This window comes from Protopterus annectens, chromosome 6.part1 (assembly GCF_019279795.1).
Source record: "Protopterus annectens isolate FY-2018-M chromosome 6.part1, PAN1.0, whole genome shotgun sequence".
NCBI classification, from domain to species: domain Eukaryota; kingdom Metazoa; phylum Chordata; order Ceratodontiformes; family Protopteridae; genus Protopterus; species Protopterus annectens.
This window is the reverse complement of record NC_056738.1, coordinates 196,958,811-196,981,403: the sequence shown is the minus strand read 5'-3', so window position 1 is coordinate 196,981,403 and position 22,593 is coordinate 196,958,811. Positions and strand designations below refer to the sequence as shown.

At 44.3% G+C, this 22,593-nt stretch overlaps 1 protein-coding gene across 1 annotated transcript in view; it reads left to right on the top strand.

Moving 5' to 3' along the window:
* The window catches only part of LOC122805472 (adenylosuccinate synthetase isozyme 2-like), a 613,428-nt gene that overhangs the window by 435,780 nt on the left and 155,055 nt on the right, over positions 1-22,593 (top strand). The window contains exon 11 of the mRNA XM_044075655.1: positions 12,774-12,871. Coding sequence (XP_043931590.1) covers positions 12,774-12,871 — 98 coding nt within the window. The remainder of the gene's footprint in view (positions 1-12,773; positions 12,872-22,593) is intronic.

The window sequence follows — 22,593 nt, the reverse complement described above, 5'->3', positions numbered from 1 at the left end:
AAAAGTGTATGCCTTCCCACCACTGCCTCTCCTTTCAAAGGTACTCCTAAAAGCCAGACAAGAAAAACCACAGATGATCCTGATTGCTCCAGACTGGCCACGCCAGCGCTGGTACCCAATCTTAAAGAACTTAGCTCAAGGCCCACCATGGATTTTGCCACAAATTTCACACCTTCTGACTCAACAAAACAATCAGATCCTGCACGGTCAGCTCAAAACACTAAACCTGGCTGCATGGCAGATTCATTAGTCAAACAGGCAACACCTCTCTCTAAAGCTGTTATGGATGTCATTTTGGAGGCCAGGAGGCCTAGCACCAGGAAGGCTTACTCAGAAAAATGGAAGAGCTTCTACGTCTGGAACCAGGCCCAAAGCCTTGACCCTCTTGTCCCAAACATTCCTCAGATTTTACAATACTTAACTGAGATGCTGGACAAAGGCCTATCCTTCTCATCAATTAAGATCCACGCCTCTGCCATTTCAGCACATTACAACACGGATCCTCCTTTATTCTCTCATCCCATGCTAAAGCAGTACCTCAGAGGGGCTAAAAATAGAAGACTGCCCCGGAGAGCACCAACACCAACTTGGGACCTCAGTTTTGTTTTGGAAAAACTGACCTTGCCACCTTTTGAGCCAGCCAATACAGCCGATCTAAAGTTTTTATCATGGAAAACCGCTCTGCTCCTGGCAGTAACTTCAGCACGAAGAGTCTCAGAGCTACAGGCATTAATGGCAGTGGAACCTTTTATAATTTTCATCAGGACAGGGTTTCTTTAAGGACAAACCCTACCTTTATGCCAAAGGTGGTATCTAGTGTGGCTCTTAACCAAACCATCCATTTGCCAACTTTTTATCCAAACCCCCAGAATAAAGGGGAGAAAATTCTGCACTCTTTGGACATAGACAGGCAGCTACGCTTCTACTTGGACAAAACAAAGGCTTTCAGGAAAACTGAGCAACTTTTTGTAGCATATGCTGCAGGATCACAGGGCAGGGCTATCTCCAAGCAGACTATATCCAAATGGATAGGACACTGTATTCGTTACTGTTACACACAGCATGGAAAATAAGTCCCTAATAACATTAGGCCACATTCTACCAGAGCAACAGCCACTTCAACAGCCTTTCTCAGAGGAGTACCAACCAAGGACATTTTGGAGGCTGCAACTTGGAGTTCAGTGCACACCTTTGCCAAGCATTACCACTTGCCTCTTTACTCTAACTCCAGAGTAGGATTTGCCACTGCAGTTCTGCAGGGCCTCATAGCCAATCCTAACTCTTTATAGACCAGCCACCCAACCTTAGCTTTGGGATTCTACCCAAGTGTAATGGCTGCAGCAGTGTAACGCGATGAACATAGTACAGTTTTGTACCTACCATAAATGTAGATGTTAGTGTTCACACTGCTGCAGTCCAGGTTACCCTCCCTCCATCCCCTCTGAACTAGCTGGACTTATCTATACCTTTCTATCCTATACAACCTTTGTGGTGTATTTGCTGGTAACTGAAGGTATTGTTTTTCCTGTATATTTTTGATTAGCAATATGTATTGCTTACCTTCTTGGGGGCACCTGACATCTGGGGCAAGAAAAACTGAAGAAAATGGCATCGGCTGCATCTTGTATACCCCTGGCGCACTGACGTCAGGGAAGAGGTGACAGCAACCAACGCCGGACCAGGACTTTGGAATTCAGGCCAACTGCGGGTAGCCTGCCAGCAGGATAACCAAAGTGTAATGACTGCAACAGTGAATACACTAACATCTACATTTATGGTGGGTACACAACTGTACTTTTTCATTTTCTCTCCATTTTATCCACATAGTATGCGAAGCACACAACACAATAAGCAACATAAACCACCCCTTTTGTGTAACAACTATAATATCCATTAGCATTTAAACTTCCAAACAAGTTCCAGAAACTTAATTCTTGCAGATTATCTATATATGGACACTGAGGGGCACATCCCACATCTGAAGGTGTCTTTTCTACTTTCCTCCTTATGGTATTTGGTACCTTCAGACTAATTTTTCAAATTGGGACCCCTTCTAAAACCAAATTTTATTTTCCTTAAAAATGCATCGAAACTATTTGGCATACTGGAATAGAGTCCCCAATACCTCTGAATAATAATCTTAACTTCCTGGGTGTCCCTATGAAAATTAGTCACAAAATATAATTCTTTATCTTGAGCTTGATCGTGACCCATATCTCGTTTCATACCCGACCGACATCCCTGGGGTAACCCTTCAGTAGGGGACCCATTATTCACAGGATCATCTCCACAAGTCAATAGAGGAAGTATCTAGTTCCCCACCCTTCCAAGATGTCATCTTTAATGGAAATCAAGTCGTTAGGGTAACCTCTAGCTACAAAATGTTCCCTGATAAAATTCAGTTCGTTAATTAGGTCATCCCTCAAGGTAGTCATATGGGCAGCCCTCACCAATTTCCCTTTTATGAGGGATGTTCACTTTTAAAGTGTAAATAAGAACTGGAGAAGTGTTCTTTCCTATACAAAGTAGAGACATATCTACTATTGAAGACATCCTTCCTATGATATACAAAAAATGCATCTCTGTCAAACCTACATTGACTAAACACCAAAAAATTGTAATATGGTTAATATATTCAACAAAGTTTTCTGTCACTCATAGAATCTTTCTACACAATAAAACTTTTTGCTATATTGGGAACTGTGATAAACTGAGAGGCTGCCAGCCCAGCTAAATAGAATTTTGTAAATTCTGTCATTTGTAACTATTAATATGATCCACAGGCTTGTTTGACAAATGTAAGAAAACTGTTAAGTACTGAGCTTCAAAAATGTAATCACAGTGCACCCTGCTGGAAGAAAGATAAGTAAAGAATTTTACGACTGTGTGATCTCAAGCTAGGAAACAGGATATCTGCAGCTGGAAATTTTCTATTGTCCTAAAACAGATTATTACTAGGTTTCACATGTAAAGTGTCTTTTGTTGCTGTGGTTTCCTGGCAGCTGCATTTCACAAAGAAATGTTAAATTTAAGTTCTGTCAGCATGGGAAAGCTTAAAGGACAACCGCATCCACAGACACAAAAAACATGTTTATTTCATCATGGTTTGGGGTTTCCTACATTTTAACACCACTCTGGGACTATTTAGAGCTTTTTAGATATTTTTATACGTAATTTCTGACTGACCACATGGGATATGGCATCTTGAAATAATTCTGACTGTTTAGTCTGCCTCTAAGTTTCCCAGAATGCATTGTTTGTCTCCAAAAAATACATCAGATCTGCCACATTTTCACTAAAGCTCATGTCAGTGCACTGATTTACAGGCATTCACTGCTGTGTTAGTCACCTACTTTTGGTTAAAATTTTATCCTTTTTCAATGACTACTTCAAACACAAGCAGTGCAAATGCTACAGAACAGAATTGAAAAGTGCATTTTATTGCTCTTTCTTCTTAGAAATGCGAACTTGATGTCTTTTGTGAAGGCTGAAATCTAGTTCTTCAAGGTATCTCTCCTCCCCCTTCACACCTACATTCCCTAGCTGTCAAAGAACCAATGGTAATTTGACCCATTATCTGCATGTGATTGACAGCTCACAGCAGGTGACCAGACTACTGTACTGTTTTCTTGTCAGCCTTTCCTTGCTTACAGTGGGAGACTTTTTTTGTTGCACTCCTCTTGTGAAATTTAGAACCAAACTCCCACTTATTTTACCTTCCTGTTTGGTTAAATAGCTAACAAATTATGCATTATAAACACAAAATGTTACAGATGTGCATGACAGCACCCACATGCTTTTTTAAGTGGTAATTTAAGAAAATGATGGTATTGCATACTACTTATAATCTGATGTAGCGTTGTTTGTGACAGACATCTGCTTCTTATGTAAAAACATGCAATTAATGTCTACGCATGGTCATTGCAAATTTATGCTCTTAGGTTTTGCAGCTGTTACTGTGCTTCTGCCTGTACTTTCTCACATATCAGTAGGGCTCTTCAGAAAAGTGAGATTATAGTTTGACATTTTTGCTCAGTTAAGAGTGGGCTGGGCAAGGCAGCTCTGACATCACAATGTGGCAGGTCCACTGGCTCTTCTATACAGCATGCAAATCAAGTGGGGATTACATCACTTTGGGGGAGGAAACATCCCGGTAGCTAGAGCAAGAGCTGTGGCAGATGTGACATTATTTCAGAGCCAGCTAGAGGTTTTTCAACTTGGTTTTCAAAGTGAAAGTAAAACAGTATGGAAAGGTAGGAAGCCTAGCAGGGAAAACAGTTGAGTAGATTAGTTTCTAAAGCTGCATGGGTGATTTTTCAAGGCTGTATCAATGAACAGGGACTAAAAGCAGGTTGAGCAATCTGCTTCAATGTCCCATTGTTGTCCTTTAAGCAGAAGTGGCAAGAATGATGTAATCTGAAATGGCTCAGCAATAATGTGTATTATCAATTTAGGGCTAACTCAGAATGAAAGAGAGCATTTTGTTCCAAAGCTGACAGCAACTCACCAGCACTGTGCTTGCTCTGTAAGTTAAGATATTTAGAACAGTGATTATTCTTTGAGATAGAAATAGTAAGATTAGTTTAGCTGTGTTTCTATATTTGTGAGACTGTCCTACAATGTTTTACAGTGTTTCCTGTGATTTCTAAACTCTGTCATTGTGTTGAGTTAATAAATATTGTCTTGTGTTTTTATTATTTATTATTAAATATATTTAAACCTTTGAACAGTGGCTGTTTTGTGTAGAGATAATTTAAGAGTACTTGCAAGTTTTTGGTGATACTGTATAAGCCACTCCAATAGCCTTGCTGTTTGTCACACTTTTAGTAACTGGATAATAACATTGCACAGTAGAATTGGACAACCTTTGGTAAGGGCCTTTAGAGTAGCTGATAAGTGTAGCTGGTGGCAGTGATTACTACTGTATAATCTGGGCAGAATGGGGCATAGCTGGAGAACCCATGCCAGCCTTCCCCAGGAGTGTCTGTGTGTTTGTATATAACTCAAGTCTGTGTATGTGTCATCTACTTGGGGAGGGACACGAAGCACTGGTTGGACAGAGAGGGTACTGGAGGTTTTGGCTTGACTACTCTGCTGAGATCTGAACCCTATAGCTGTGCCAGTGGGGAGTCTTATTGGGGATCTGGAGAGAAAGGGAGAAACCAGCCCCAGCTACGACAAGTCTCAACTAGAAACAACTCAGAATTTGAAATTCATAGGAGCACTGGTCAGCACAGTCAGTGATAGCTTCGCTGCCTCCCTCAAGAGTTAAACTATAAGATCACAGGTCAGAAAAATGACCTACAGTACCAAGATTTCAGCCCATTTGGCCCTTCTAGCTCTATGGTCGGTCAGCGGCAAGGGCACGAGTAGCTTTACCCAGATTTTACAGTGGATGCTAAGTACTCAGTTGTCGATACTTTACCAATCCATGTCACCTCTGATAGGAATCACTCATGTGCAAGAAAGATCTCAGGTGGTGGATTCAGTCAGATCAGGTTCAAGTCCCATTCATTCTTCCTCAGCCCATGGCCATAGTGACCACAGACACTTCGCATTTGGAGTGGAGGGGGCACTTTCTGGGGAGAACAGCCCATGGCACTTGGTTCCCCAAAAAGGTCAATTTGCATATCAATGTCCTGGAGATGAGAGCTGTGCTTTTAGCGTTGCAGGCCCTTTAGAATGCTCTCCTTTCCGGGAACAATTGCCGTTCAAGCAGACAATGTGTCAGTTGTTTGGTACATCAACAAACAAGTAGGGACCAGATAATACTCCTTGTGTTGAGAAGCACTCAGTGTGGCAATGGATGATCTCATCCAACTATTTTCTTATAGCAATGCACATTCTACGGAAGTCCAGCATGATGGCAGACAAAGCTAAGCAGTTGTATCCTTCTACCTCACGAGAGGTGTCTCAAGAACGTGACAGAAATTATTTTTCATTAGTGGGGCCAGCTTTGCTGCAGTCTTTGCTTCTCCCCTAAGTAAATGCAGCAGCTACTTTGCTGTAATTCCCCCACAGGGGGAATTGCCAAGGAGTGCTCTACTTCATGATTGCCCCCCCCCCCCCCCCAGTCTACTATACACCTATCTGCCAATTGTGCTCATTCTGAAATTCCTACAGAAAGCGGCCATGTTGAAGAGCAAAATCATTCTCCTTGCACTTTACTGGCCTTGATAGACTTGGTTCCCCTTCCTTAGGTTCTGGGTCAGACTCAAGACCTCCTGTCTCACCTGACAGACATGATCCATCCAGACATGTCAAACCTCAGGCTGTGACTGCCTGGCTTCTCCAATTCCATTAATAGCCAGACAACCCATGTACTCTTCCCTTGTTTGACATGCACTTTTTTTTTATCTTCACATAAATCTTCAGCACTTAAACAAATTTTTTCCATTTACTGGAATAGTTTGACACAACAAAATCATGTTGAACCTTTGTCTGCTCCGATACATAGCATCCTTGAATTTTTTACCCTACTTTTTAAAGAAGGTGCTAGTTTCTCAACTGTTAAAGTTCAGCTAGCAGGCATATCAAACTTTCACTTTGGCTTTGAGGGTTCCTGAGTAGCCTCTTATAAGTTGTGTAGATCCTTCTTGCGAGGCACTCTGCTTTTAAGGCCCCCTTTTTTAAAGACCCTGCTCCCTCATGGGGCTGTACTGTAGTACTGCAGTACTGCAGGCTCTTGTACATTCTCCCTTTGAACCAGCAGCTAAGTGTGATCTTAAATATCTTACTTGGAAAACAGTTTTTCTAATAGCCATTGCATCTTCTAAATGAATTTCAGAAATTCAAGCATGGTCTTCAAAACCTCCATACTTGATTTTTCACAAGGATAGAGTTGCATTACGAACCAGTGAATCCTTTCTTCCCAAGGTGGTGTCAGAATCCAATATCAGTCTATTCATTTGCCAGTTTTCTTCCCCAAATTTACTAACAAAGGCGAATGCATGTTACATTTTCTGGATGTTCACAGACGGTCATGTTTTTGCCTACATGGAACAAAAGCGATTAGAAAAACAGACCAATTGTTTTCTTTGCAGATTTGAAATTGAGAAAAACTGTTGCCAAAGTAACTTTAGCCAAATGGCTATCTGATTGTATCTCATTTATTTATTTATTTAAAAAAAATTGGGTGTTACCTTACCTCAACCAGTACGAGCTCATTCAACTAGATCCATGGCAAGGTCTTCATTCTCTTTCCAGGACGTCCATGGATGACATATGAGCAACAGCTACTTGGGCTACTCCCTATACCTTTGTTCCACATTGCAAATTGGATCTGGTCTCTAGATGTAGAGCATCATTTGGTTCAACTGTGCTCAGGAATATCCTTCCTAAGCATCCACCCAGGTTTATAGGTAGCTGGGGACTCGCATCAGTTCAGGATAGAATGAAAATTGACAACATCATATAAAGAAGTTATGTACTTACCATAACGTTCTATCTCTGTTGTCCATTTTCATTCTTCCACAACTTCCTGCCCACTAACCCCCATCCTTATTTACAAATTTCTGAATGAATGAGTTTTTTTCTACATCATTGCCCTTTAGATTGGGCTCCAGTACACTACAAAACATATTGACTTAATTTTACATGCAAAACATTATACATCACTTATCTAACCAATCATTCAGTCAGACATTACATAGCAGATTTAATGCCTGCCTTTTTAATACTCATTTCTTCCTTGTATGCATGGTTCCCACAATTCCCATTTTCTGTGTAATTTACTCTTAACCTATTCTAAAGATCCCATTTCCATTTGTTTTATCTCTGTTACTGTATTTACCAGTTTCACATGTTGAAGTACCAGCAGCATATTATGGAACTAATTAAACAAAAATGTTGCTTCCAGATTGTACAGAAAATAGATTTACAAGAGTTAATGCATTCTGCAAACCAGGTTAGTAAACATACTTTGCAGTGTGGGTTTAATGCCTTAGAATCATCTTGCGGGGCTGCTGTCACTGGGTCTGTACTGAGAAGGCATGCTTGCCTGAAGGAGAAAATCTTGCCAGACTGTCAAAGCAAAATTACTAAATGCTCCATTAAATCAGGAACGTTTGGCATAGAAGCAGAAGTTCTTAAAAAGATGGAGGAAAAAGCTAAATCTATGCAAACTGTTAAAGATTTCTTACAGGTTGCAGACACCTAGATTCAGTAAGCACTGGCCTTCTAAAAACTTTCCAGTCCCTCCCAGGCATTCTCAGTCCAAACCCAGGGGCAACAGGCCACCAAAACTACAGTCTCAGGGTATGCAGAGATCTAAACAATGGAGTGCTCCCTCCTCTAAAACAGGGAGTGGTAAGCCCCACCCTCTTATGGAAGAAGTTCACAATGACTTGTCTGTCTTCCTTTCCAGCAAGGCCCAAGTACATGCACCCCTAGGAGGAAAACTCGCCTTGCATGCAAAAAACTGGATGTCCATTACCCAGGACCAATGGGTCCTAAACATTGTATCCCAGGGATACAGATTCTACTTCCACTCACTGCCAACCCCAAGTAGGTTGCCAGACCTTCCTCCAAACCAGTGGGCAGAGGCTTAAAAGCATGTACTTTCTCTTCTCTGTATCAGGGCTATTCAGCCTGTGCCAGTAGAGCAGAAGGGACAGGGTTTCTACTCCAGACTGTTCCTGGTGCCCAGAAAAGAGGGCTCTTGGCACCCTATCCTAATTCTGTCAATTCTCAACACCTTCCTGGTGGTCCCAAAATTCACAATGCTGACTCTGCAACAGCTTCTTCCTATGCTAGCCAAGGACGCCTGGCTAGTCACCCTAGACTTAAAAGAAGCTTACCTGCACATCCCCATAAGGGAATCATGCAGGAAATATCCACGTTTCAGGCCAGGCCCTATGCACGATCAGTTCTCTGCACTTCCCTTTGTGAATACCCTGGGCACAGTAGATGAGCCAAAGTGCCTGGCTCCAGCCCTTGCATACTGCAGAGACATATTCAACTTTACCCATACTTGGACGATTGCCTGATTCAGGCAGACGGTCAGGAATTGCTACTTCAGCACCTGGCATTTGTAGAGAGACTTGTAACTTCTCTGGGATACGCCATCAATGAAAAGAAATCACAACTGGTGCCCAGCCAAACAGTTGTATTCCTGGGAGCAAGCTTGAACACAACTTCCCTGTTGGCATTCCTCACTCCAGAAAAACAGGTTTATTTAACAAACTACTTCAAACTAATGGCCACCAAACACAGCTATCTGCAAGAAAAATACTGCAAGCACTAGGGTTCATGGTCTCATGTATTCTACTAATTCCATATGCAAGACTGCATATGAGGAAACTTCAATGGTACTTAAAAAGTTTCTGGTGTCAACATTCTCAGGACCTGGAAACACTGATTCCCATCATTCCGTGTCTAAGGGCAGACTTCCTTTGGTGAGCAGAGGCATGCAACCACAACAAGGGACTTCCTTTCAGTCAACCCCTCGTCGCCCAAACCCTGACAACAGACGTATCAGGCTGTGCATAGGGGGCTCACATGGCAGGCAAATGGAGCCCAGGACAAATTCCCCTGCATATCAATCAAAAAAGAAATGTTAGCTGTACAGAATGCTTTGACAGCCTTCAAATACCTTATCCTTCCAGGACAACTCCTGATAGAGAGACAACACCACTGTTATGTGGTACATAAACAAGCAGGGGGGGGGGAACTCATTCCTACCCACTCTGCAGGTTAGCCATGGTCCTGTGGAACACGGCCTTGAGCAACCAAGTGAACCTGCAAGCTCAATTCCTGCCGGGCAAACAAAATTCACTGGCAGATGACTTGAGCAGAAATCTACTGGACCCACATGAGTGGAAGCTGGAACCCAACTCATTCAGACTTCTAATCCACAGGTGGGGGACTCCAGAGGAGGATCTCTTTGCCCCCCCAATCATAAATTGAGCAAAATTTGCACCAGAAATCCCCGCAACCAAGCGTGGAAAGTAGATGCCCTATCCTTTACATGGGAAAACCTCTCAATTTATGCTTTTCTCCCTCTGCCCCTCCTCTCAAAAGTACTACACAAGATCAAACAGGATAGGCCAAGGACAACCCTCATTGCCCCAGACTGGCCACGCCAGCACTGATACCCACTCCTACGCAGTCTGACAGCAGTGCCACTCTGGCACCTACATCAAACCCCCTCCCTGCTGTCCCAGCATAAGGGACAGATTTTGCATCCACAGCTGCAAACCCTGAACCTTGCAGCCTGACTTACCCCTTGAATACACCACCAGCAACCCTCAGCAAACAGGTGCTGGACGTCATCCTTGAGGCCAGAAGGCCTAATACTAGGAAATGCTATTCAGAAAGGTGGAAAATATATTGTTCTTGGAGCTAGTGTCAAGGAAAGGACACAGTTGTGCCCACCTTACCTCAAATCCTAGATTATCTAGCAGAGCTACTCCACAAAGGCCTATCCTTCTCATCAATTAAAATTCATGCCTCTGCCATCTCAGCTCATTACAATACTGAGCCACCTCTATTTTCTCACCCTCTCAAACAGTTCCTGAGAGGAGCTAACAATTTAAGGCCCCCAAGGAGAGATCCCACCCCTGCCTGGGGCCTTAACTTTGTACTAGAGAAGCTCATGCTTCCCCCTTTTGAGCCTGCTGCTGCAGCAGAGTTAACATTCCTCTTGGAAAACAACCTTACTGCTAGCCATCACTTCAACAGGAAAACAACCTTACTGCTAGCCATCACTTCAGCAAAAAGTGTCTGAGTTACAGGCACTAATGTCTGTGGAACCCTTCATTATTTTCCATGCAGACAGGGTTTCCCTCAGGAAACCAATCTTTCCATTTACCAACCTTTTTCCCTAATCCTCAGAATAAAAAATGATTCTGCACTCCTTGGGATGTGCACAGACAGCTCAGTTTCTACCTTGACAGAACTAAACCTTTCAGAAAATCTGACCAGGTGCTAATCAGCTTTGCTACAGGGGCAGAGGGCAAGGCCATTTCAAAGCAAACCATTTCCAAATGGATAGCACACTGCATCCATTTCTGCTACAAACACCATGGAAAAGCTACCCCACGGGATCGGAACTCATTCCACTAGGGCTACCTCAACCTCTACAGCATTTCTCAGGGGAGTCCCTACCAGGGACATCCTGGAAGCTGCAACCTGGAGTTCTTTACACAACTTCACCAAGCATTACCACTTATTTTTTTCTAAATCCAGAGCTGTATTTACCACAGCAGTCGTACAAGGCCTGCTAGCCAGCCCCAGTACTTTTTGACTGCCTCCACCCTTCCTCAGCTTTGGGAATCAACCCAAGTGTGATGACTGCAACAGTGAAACATGAAGAACATTGTACAGTTGTGTACACTTACCATAAATATAGATGTTTGAGTGTATTCACTGTTGCAGTCCTGGTTACCCTCCCTCCGGCCCCCTGACTTTTCTATTCTTTCTACCTATCCTCTTTTTGGCCATATCTTATGGCAGTGGTATTTACTTTTTACTGGAGGTGTTCCACACCATGTAATTGCTTTCTATTTTGGGGACTCCTGACATCTAGGGCAAGAAAAACTGATGTAATGGCGTTGGCTGCATGTTTTAATACCCCTGACATCCTGACGTTATGTAAAAGTCGAGAGCATCTGACGCAGAAATCCCAAGACTCTGGTATTCAGGCCGACTAAGGGCTACCTGCAGACAGATAACCCAAAGTGTGATGACTGCAACAGTGAATACACTTGAACTTCTACATTTATAGTAAGTGTACACAACTGTCCTTTATGGCCCTAACTTTCACCCCATGTTGTTTGACATAAGCATCTTCATCACAGTGGGGACTTCTGCATCCTCCTCTAAATGAACGTGCACTTCAGCACACGTCCACCCAGGGCTACCATCACTGACTTCCACTACCATCTTCCTGGCACTGATGAATGTTAACATGAAACCTATACTTGCACTGGAGCACTTTGCCACAGTGAAACCATCTCTCCTTCCACTACAGGCGAGGCATGAGCTGCTCCTTTCCTGTCCTCACCTAACTCCTGTAGGTGCCTGTGCTTCTGCCTGAAATTTGGGGCCCTGTTCGAGCTGGGTCTTAATAGGGGCTTTATATACTACAGTTGGCTTTTTCATGACTCATTTTTGGAATCTGTTTAATATAAGTGGCTTGAAGAAACGTCTTGTTAAATTGAAGCAGTGCTGCTGTCAGTGATTGCTTATTGCTTTCCGTACACCATCACCTCTTGCAGCATTTGTTAGTTAACAGTTTTCTACACTGTTATTTTCTGCTACTGTAGCCGGGGGTTATTGAATGCGGAGGATGCTCAAGAAATGTAATGAGTAATTTTGTCTTCACTTTTTTGATGTGGGTTGCAGCGTTGTGTACATTGCCAGCGTAAGAAATGTGCAACAGATTGGCTTTATCTGCATACCAAATTCTTGTCTTGTCGAGGTACTTGTTCAGCTTTGGCTTTTCAAGTTTTGTTTCTTGTTGTCATTTCACCACATGGTGGGGGGGGGGGTGAAGCATGCCTAATTTCTGTTGGGTTGGCATAATGATTAAGGTGTTTACCTCACAAACAGTGTACAAAGTTTGATGTTAATCCTGGGAAGCATAGCTAAGCTTAAAAAGACCCATTTGGGATCATTAGCCTAGTGGTCTCCTATGAACCTACTATCTGTAATACTTGCTAGTATCCACATTTGAACTGATTAGTGAAGACTTGCATTACTTTGATTTTTAATTAAATTTAACTGGACCTGATGGATATGTGACAGTTGATATTTCATGCTGTTTATTATAGTGTTGCAGTGACAAAACTGGACATTCTAGATGTGATTGAAGAAATAAAAATTGGGGTTGCATACAGACTGGATGGGAAGAAGATTCCATATTTTCCAGGTCAGTTGTTTCTGGAGAAGGTTTAATTATAATGCTTATGGTGTCATTTTCATTTGGGGAAAAAATACCCTGAGAAATTGGTTGACTAATGAATATTTACTTTCGCATATTAACATTTTGTATGACTTTGTATCAGTGCTTTTGATCTGACTGTTGGGATACGAGCCATTTGTTGGATGAGATGTAGTCTTTGTTAGTAGTACTTGCATTGAACTCTTTCAAAAAAATCTCCTGTAATTTCCTGCACCCTTTCTGCTCTCCTGTTTTATTTGCCACCATTAGTGATCACACCAGCTTGCACCCCTTACACAGTGTTCCAGTATATTTTTACTGATATAATTACTTGTCTTATCTTGTTAGTCTATCTTAAAGACTTATCCAAGTCCCTTTAACTTTTTCCACTTTATTTTTAAAAACAAAAAGTGTTTCCTTAGTTCTTTGGCTGCATTAGGCAGGAGGTCTTACATAGTCTGTCGTCATTAAAGTTGATAAATTTATCAGATTGTTTTTTCATCTTAGTCCAGGTTTGCAGATTAATGTTTTCTGAGTTTGTGCATGGTTACAACTTGTCTTTTTTTTTTACAAATAAACAAAGGACTTCAAGGAATTTGGCCAGAAAGTCCTACTGCAGTACACTGTGTGGTGTCTGGGACTGGCCCACCTTTTAGTGGATGTCCTATGCGAGTGCCATCAGACTTGCTCCATAGAGGATCAGTGAAACTCATACTGAGAAGCTCCTCCCTCCAGACTCGCAGCATCCTCCTGACAGAACAGATGAATGTAAAAAAAGAGAGAGAGAAAGAGAGGGTGCTTAGAAAAGAAAATCTGAAGTGAGCCTGTATTACACTCTGAAGGTCCCAAGGCAATCCTCTATAAGTCTACCTTTGGCATTGATTTTGGTGCATGTAACTTAACCTTTAACTCTGACCTTTTCCAAACCTATTGTGATGGCAACTCTGGTCTCCTAAAAAGTCTTTAATCAGACCGTCCTCAAAAATGGAGTTGTCCCATTTTTTGACCTCACACACTCCTCCTGATTTCTCCCTGCAGGTTGCCATGTCCTACAAGATTACAGCAGATGTGGATTGGGAGTGTGTGGTGAAGACCTTGAATGTTCAGAAGGAAATAGGTGCCATCCCATCTCCCTGAGCCTTTAGAGTGGATAGGGTTGTCCCACAGTCACTGTTTTGGCCCAAGTGATTTTGTAGCAGGGAATTCAGATGGAGCCTGTGTTGAGCACGAACTGATGTTTCCACCTGTGTACCAGCACTTAATAATCCAGATAATTTGCCACCAAAACCTTCTCCATCAGAGTCATCTCAGAGGTGACTGCTCAACTCAATCTTCTGTGCTGACGTACTTGGTGCCATTCTTTGAGTTTTCTACTTTCATTGTGACAGCTCTAATCTCCATCTCAGAACCATCCGTGTGTGTCGGGGCTTACTTCAGTGCCATTTACACCCCTTTTGGTAGGGATGGGCATAGCGCACTCAGACTGCAGAGAAAATTTGGGTCGGCATTCAGAGTGATGGAGAGAATGATTGCCTTTACTGCTAGAGCACCTCCATAAGTATTGGCTACAGCCCCTAGCACCCAGAAAAAGGTCTTTCAGCCTTCCTGTAAGATGTCCGTGGGACAGAGCAAAATAAAAGGCCTCAAAGAACCTGTACAGGTCGTCGGACTTCTGGGTATTTGGACCAGCCACCCTGCGGAATTTCCCAGAAAGAGGCTTACCCAAAGAGGCACACTGACTTCCCTTTGGAGTCAGTTAATTTCTGAAACTGATTTGGATCATTTCCTATCCCCTTTGGAGGACGCCACTTTAGTGAAATTTATTTATTTATTTTTACATTTGATTACTGGGAAAGTTTGACTGGACGGAATGTCCATTTTCAGCAGAGGCTTAGGGAGAAAAGCTCCACATAGAACAAAGAAAGAAAAGATGTCTAAAGTAGAGATGAGAAAGAAGATTACAAGTAAAAAAACAGCTGTATGTAGAGTAGAATTTTTAATAGTTTAGATACCCACAAAATGTGTACAAGTAGCATAAAGGGGGGGGTGAAATAATGTTTGGGTATAACTAATACACACAAAAAAACATCCACAGTTAGAAAAAAAAAAGAGTTCGTAGGATTTTTAGTCTGGGGCAGAGCAAGAGCAGAGCCATTTAGTGGGAAGGTGGGTTTCCCAATCAGGGAATTATGCAGGAAATATCTACGTTTCAGGGCCAGATCACTGCACTTTCAGTTCTCTGCGCTTCCCTTTGGCGTATCCACGGCTCCCAGAGTTTTCACAAAATGTCTGGCTCCCGCCATTGCTTTTTACAGCCAAAGAAATATTCAAATTTACCCATACTTGGACAACTGCCTGATCCAAGCAGACAGTCAGGAAAAGCTGCTAAAGCACCTGACATTTGTAAAGGACCTACTGACTTTCCTGAGGTATACCATCAACGAAAAGAAATCCAAACTAGTATCCACCCAAAAAATTGTATTCCTGGAAGCAAGCCTGGATGCAGCATTCCAGATGGCATTCCTTACACCAGAAAAACAAGCCTACCTGACAGCCTACTTCTCTCAACTAGCCACCAGACCCCAGTTATCCACAAGGAAAATCCTGCAAGCTCTGGAGTTCATGGCTTCTTGCATTCTACTCATTCCGTATGCCAGACTGCATATGAGGAAACTACAATGGTGCCTAAAAAGCTTTTGGTGTCAACACTTCCAAGACCTGGAAATTCTTATACCAGTGATACCTTGTTTAAGGAAAGATTTTCTTTGGTGGGCAGCAGCAGCATGCTACCACAACAAGGGACTACCCTTCTCACAATCCCATGCTGCCCAGACCCTCACCGCAGACTCATCAGACTATGCCTGGGGTGCACACCTGGACGGCAGGTGCATACAGAGCCAATGGATCCCACATCAAATACATCTGCACATCAACCAAAAAGAGATGTTGGTGTCCAGCATGCTCTGACAGCTTTCAGACCTCTACTCTCCCGGGGGCTGTACTGATCAAAACAGACAACACCACTGTGATGTAGTACATCAACAAGCAGGGAGGGACTCGCTTTTACCCTCTGTGTAGGCTCGCCATGACCCTTTGGCACATGGCCTCAGCCATGCAACTAAATCTGTTAGCACAATTCCTGCCGGGCTCTCTAAACTCTCTGGCAGACAACTTGAGCAGAAATCTTCTGGACCCACACGAGTGGCAGCTAGACCAAAGAACCTTCACCCTTGTAACCCAGAAATGGGGCACCCCAAAGGTCGACCTCTTTGCTTCCCACTCTAACCATCAGCTCAGAAAATTCTACACCAGGGAACCTCACAGCGAGGCCTGGAAAGTGGATGCCCTATCCTTCCAGTGGTTCAACCTCTCGGTTTATGCATTTCCCCCTCTACTGCTCATTACAAAGTTACTGCTCAAAATAAGGGAGGAAAAACTGAGGACAGTCCTGATTTCCCCAAACTGGCCACGCCACCACTGGTAGTACCCACTGCTGCGCAGCCTGTCACCCCTTGCCACCATGGCATCTCCCTCAGATCCCAGCACTCCTGAACCAGAGGAATGGAGAATTCATGCATCCCCATTTGCAGACCCTCAATCTGGCAGCCTGGCTTATTCCCGGACCACTGCACAAGATGCCAATCTCCGCAAACAAGTTCTAGATGTTATACGTGAGGCCAGACGCCCTAGCACTAGAAAGTCTTATGCTGACAAGTGGAAAAGATTTTGCACCTGGATCCAGGTAAGGGAACCGGAACGACACAGCCCTCCCTACCTCTCCTCCTGGATTACCTTGCTGACCTTCTACACAGGGGTCTATCATTCTCTTCCAATAAAATTCATGCCTCTACCATCTCTGCTCATTTCAGCACAGAGCCACCTCTCTTCTCCCATCCTCTCATCAAACAGTTCCTAAGAGGGGATAACAACTTGAGGCCACCCAGAAGAGCACCTACCCCATCTTGGGACCTAAACTTTGTGTTGGAAAAGCTCACCCTGCCCCACTTTGAACCAGCAGCTTCAGCAGAGTTAAAAGTTTCTCTCCTGGAAGACTGCCTTGCTTCTGGCCATCACTTCAGTTAGAAGAGTATCCGAGCTACAGGCACTAATGGCTGTAGAGCCCTTCATCATTTTCCATGCGGAGAGGGTCTCTCTTAGGACTAACCCATCCTTCATGCCAAAAGTGGTGTTCAGTGCGTCTCTCAACCAATCTATTCATTTGCCCACCTTTTCCCCTAATCCACAGAACAAGGGGGAAAGGATTCTGCATTCTCTAGATGTCCACATACAGCTCAGATTCTACCTAGACAGGACTAAATCATTTAGAAGGACTGATCAATTAGCTTTGCTGCAGGAACAGTGGGCAAGGCCATATCCAAACAAACCATTTCCAAATGGATAGCACACTGCATCCATTTATGCTACAAGCAACACGGGAAACCTCCCCCCAAGGGGGTCAGGACGCATTCTACCAGAGCAACCTCCAACTCTGCAGCTTTCCTCAGAGGGGTCCCCACAAGGGACAATCCTGGAGGCTGCAACATGGACATCTGTTCATACCTTCACCAAGCATTACCCCTTGCCTATCTTCTCCAAATCCAGGGCAGGCTTTGCCACCGCAGCCTTGCAGGGCATCCTAGCCAGCCCCCTCCCTTCTTGACTGCCTCCATCCTTTTCTTCAGCTTTGGGAATCAACCCAAATGTGATGACTGCAACAGTGAAACACGAGTAAATGTAGATGTTAGTGTATTTACTGTTGCAGTCCTGATGTTCATCGTGCATACAGCTGCAGTCATAACAGATGGGTTATCCTGCCGTCAGGCGGGTCCTCGGTCGGCCGAATTCCAAAGTCTAGGTCCGGCGTCTGTTGTCGTCACTTCTTCCCTGACGTCTGTGCGTCAGGGGTATAAAAGAGGCAGCCGACGCCATTTTCTTCAGTCTTTCTTGCCGCGCGGTGCTCGAAGCACAAGCAGTTCACAAGTGCCGGTCGGCCAGCTCCTGAGATTTACGAAAGCATTTCAGCCGAAGTCTTCTTGAAAGCCAAGTACCCCGTTGGAGAAACTTTTCTTGCCTGCCTCAGACCGATGTCAGACAAAGTTAATAATTGCATTTCATGTGGGAAGCAAATACCGCATAAGGATTTCCACTCTCTGTATACCTTGCTTAGGCCCAGACCATGACGTCTCGGCCTGCCGTTTTTGTGCTAGATTCAATAAGCGCACTATTAAGCGTCGGGCGGAGTTCACCCTTCACTTTTTTGGCAAAAAATTTAATTATATTGTGTTGTCTGATATTCCGACTCCAGTTTTGAGCAAAAAACGCAAAGATAAGGACCGACACACGAGGTCCGCACCACCTACTGAAACCACGCTAAGGCCGACTACCAGTTCTCCGGTACTCAGCGAGGCGCCTACGCAGCCCCTGAGTACCGATGACAATGCATTACCGGCATCTTCAGTACCCGAGGTCACAGGCTCCTCTGCCCCCATTCCTACTACAGATCCCGACGCCACTCCTGGCGGGGAAACTCAGAATTTAGACAGGCCTGCCATTTCTCAAGGGGTCTTCAGGCCTTCCTCCTCTGTTAAAGTCTTCACTAAATCTAAAGCAGCCATGAAAACCAAAAAACAGGTTCCTCAGACCCCCTCTCAAGGCACCATGCCTAAAAAAAACAGATGCTTAAAATGGCTGAGGATTTGATTACTCTTATCAGGGGTTCTCATCCCCCCTCTGACAAAAGGCCCAGATTAGAGGAAGACTACCCTTCCTCAGATCAAGCTTCTATTACCTCAGAACTATCCGAGGACCAGGATTATGCCTATTCTCCATTCGAAGGCTCTGATGCTGAGGAGTCTATTCCCTCGGTCTCCCCCCCCCCCGAGGAGTTCTCTTTTCGGAAAACCATGCATACATTGAGGGAACACTTTCACTGGGAAGGCCAAAATTATTCAGATTCCAAGAAAAGGCTCAGGGAATTTCTTCTACTCCCCCAGCATAGGCCTCTGGCTATCCCTCCTGTTTTAGATATATTGGATGATGTGTACACAGAAGCCAGCCTTAATCCTGATTCTTTGCCTCCAACTCCTGTTAAACCAGACAGGTATTACCGGGATGTCCTTCAAGGATGCATCTGCAGTCATAACATATGGGTTGTCCTGCCTCAGGCAGCCCTTCGGTCGGCCGGATTCCAAAGTCTGGGTCTGGGCCTCGGCTGATGTCGCACTTTCCCCAACGTCAGAGCGTCTGGGGTATAAAAGCATCAGCCGACGCCATTTTCCTCAGTCTTTCTTGCCGCGCGGTGCCTGAAGCAGAAGCTGTTCGCAAGTGCCGGTCAGTCAGATCCAGTGATTTCAGCTACCGAAGACTTCGAAAAAAGCTAAGTACCCCGTTGGGGACTCTTTCTTGCCTCAGCCGATGTCAGACAAAGTAAATAATTGTTTAACTTGTGGGAAACAAATACCTCATAAGGATTTCCATTCTTACTGCCTTCCTTGCTTAGTCCCAGACCACAACGTATCGGCCTGTTTAGCCTGTGCCTCCTTCAACCGACGAACTCTTAGACGTCGGTCGGAGTTTGCAGAGGAATGTTTTGGTGCCACTTTTGCTTATAAAATGCCGTTAGACTCCGACTTCGCATATGTTCAAAAAACGCAAGGAAAAGGACAGACACTGTTTCGGCTGAAACCACAGCTAGGCCTACCGCGAGTGTCTCTGTTTCGGCCGAAACAGAGTCCTCTGTTATTCCTTCTTCCGAAACCATACTTCCGACCACCGAGGCCCGAGAGGCCCCGGCTTCAGAATTACCTACCGAAGCTAGTGTTCAGAAATTGTCCGACACCATACCTGTGGACATTTATACCCCAGCACGTGGGGCAGCTAGGCCCCCAGCTTCTATGTCCATTAAGGCCTTTTCTAGGGCTAAAGCTGCCAAACTTTCAAAAGCTTTGCCTGCCAAATCTACACCCCAGAGGCCTTCCTCTAGTTCACAGATCCTCAGCCTTGCTGAGGACCTTATCTCCTTAATTAGGGGTTCACAACCTCACCCTGACAGGGCCTCTCAACCTCGTCCAGACAAAAGGCCCAGGACTGACCCCTCTGAACCACACTCCTCAGATGATTCCACGGATGGATCTGAGTTGTCAGACCACCAGGAAGGGGCTTACTCGCCTTATGAGGATTCAGATGCAGAGGAATCTATCCCTTCGGCCTCCCCTCCTGAGGAGTTTTCCTTTGGGGAGACTTTACACTCCATGAGAGAGCACTTTCAATGGCAAGGTCAGGATTTCTCTTATTCTAGAAAAAGATTAAGGACCTTTTTGCATTTGCCTCAGCATAGGCCCTTAGCTATACCTCCTGTTCTAAATGTAATTGATGTGTACAATGATGTCAGTACAGCCCCTGATACTCTTCCTCCGGCCCCTGCCAAACCTGACCGATATTACAGGGTCCCGGATTCTCATTTCCATCTGTATAAAGCCCATTCTGCAGACCCAGAAACTATTTCTCAGGGCCCTAAAGGGGTTGCAGCCGCTACTGCCAAAAATCCTCTACCCTCTGAAAGAAAGTCTAGAGCTTTAGAGAGATGGGGAAAGAAGGTGCATACATCTGCAACTCTTTCTGTCAGGGCATTAAACTGTCAATTCCATATGATACAGTACCAAGAGTATTTGTTAGATGAACTGAATAAGAAACTTTCTTCTCCTGAACCCCTAGACCGTAAATCCCTTCAGGATTTGGTACATAACTCACAACAGGTTAGCAATCATTTCTTAAAATGTGGCTATGATGCACTGGAGGCTTCATTTAGATCAGCTATGACTGGGGCAGTTATTCGTAGGCATGCCTGGCTGAAGGAGCAATCTTTGCCAGACCATGTCAATCTAAACTCCTCGATGCTCCAATGGAGAAACAAAATTTATTTGGCTCCCCTGCTCAGGAGATTTTAAAAAAGGTGGAAGAAAAAGCAAAATCTGTGCAAACAGTTAAAGATTTCCTGCAAGTTCAACCACGGAGATTCAGCAGAAACTGGCCTACAAAGAATTGGTCCTTTCTGGACTCAGACAGAGCCCAGAGAGGCAGGAACAGGTGCTCTAGAGGCAGAGGACAATCGAAGGTCTCCTACAGAGGCAGTCAGTGGCAGCCTGCCAGCCAGAGGAGCAGTGCAGCAGCTACAACGACAACCACTACTACAGGACAGACTCAATGACTTGACCCTGATTCCGCCTACCAGGGATCAACTGGAAGCACCCTTGGGCGGAAAGCTGGCCTTGTTCTCAAAAAACTGGCATTATATTACAAAGAATACATGGACATTGCAAATAATAGACAAAGGATACAGGTTTCACTTCCACACTTTGCCAAAAAGAAGCAGAATGCCAAACCTTCCACCAAATCAGAAGGCAGAGGCTTTAAGACAAATCAGCAATTTACTTCAGATGTAAGCTATAGAAAAGGTACCATGTTCAGAACAAGGCCAAGGATTTTACTCCAGACTATTCCTTGTACCAAGAAAAGAAAATCAATGGAGGCCTATTCTCGACCTGTCCGCACTGAACTCTTATCTCATTGTGCCAAAATTCAAAATGCTGACCCTACAGCAACTTCTTCCCATGTTGGGCAAGGAGTCTTGGCTGGTGACTCTAGATCTCAAGGAGGCATACCTGCACGTCCCTGTCCGACCAAGTTGCAGAAGACACCTCAGATTTCTTGCAGGATCAGAGCATTATCAATTCTCAGCATTGCCCTTTGGCTTATCTACTGCGCCCAGAGTATTCACGAAATGCCTGGCATCAGTAATTGCACATTGCAGACTACAGGGAATTCAAATTATTCCATTCCTGGACGACTGCCTAATACAAGCGGACAGCAAGAAAAAGTTGTTAAAGGACTTGGCCTATGCCATACACCTGCTACAGACCTTGGGATACACAGTCAGCATCCAAAAGTCAAGACTAGTACCATCCCAAAGATAACCTTCTTGGGTGCAGATCTGGACACAAACACCCAAATGGCCTTTCTCACAGAAGAAAAGAAAAAAACAACTTCCAGATTACTTCATGATTCTGACAAGACAAACTCCGCTTACTGCAAGGAAAATCCTGCAGGCCCTGGGTTACATGGCATCCTGCATAATCCTAATCCCACATGCCAGACTGCATATGAGGAAATTACAATGGTACCTAAGGAGTGTATGGTCCCAACACAGTCACAGTTTAGAAACCATGATACCAGTCATTCCATGCCTTCAAAAAGAATTCCTGTGGTGGGCACAGGCCTGCCAGTTCAACAGAGGGTTGCCTTTCAACAAACCAAAAACAAGGCAGACCATCACCACGGATGCCTCCGACCGAGGATGGGGGAGCACACATGGAGGACAAATGTATCCAAGGCCTATGGCCTCAAGGGCAGCTAAGCATGCACATAAACCAAAAGGAAACGCTGGCAGTGAGGCATGCAATAGAGGCATTCAAACCCTTCCTCCAACAAGGACATCTGTTAATAAGGACAGACAACACCACGGTCATGTGGTACATAAACAAGCAGGGAGGCACACATTCTTACCCTCTATGCCGGATGGCTATGAATCTGTGGGATCTATGCCTGAATCTCAATATCCAACTACAGGCCCAATTCGTGCCAGGGAAAGAAAATGCACTGGCGGACAGCTTAAGCAGAACTACCATGGATGCACACGAATGGATGCTGCACCC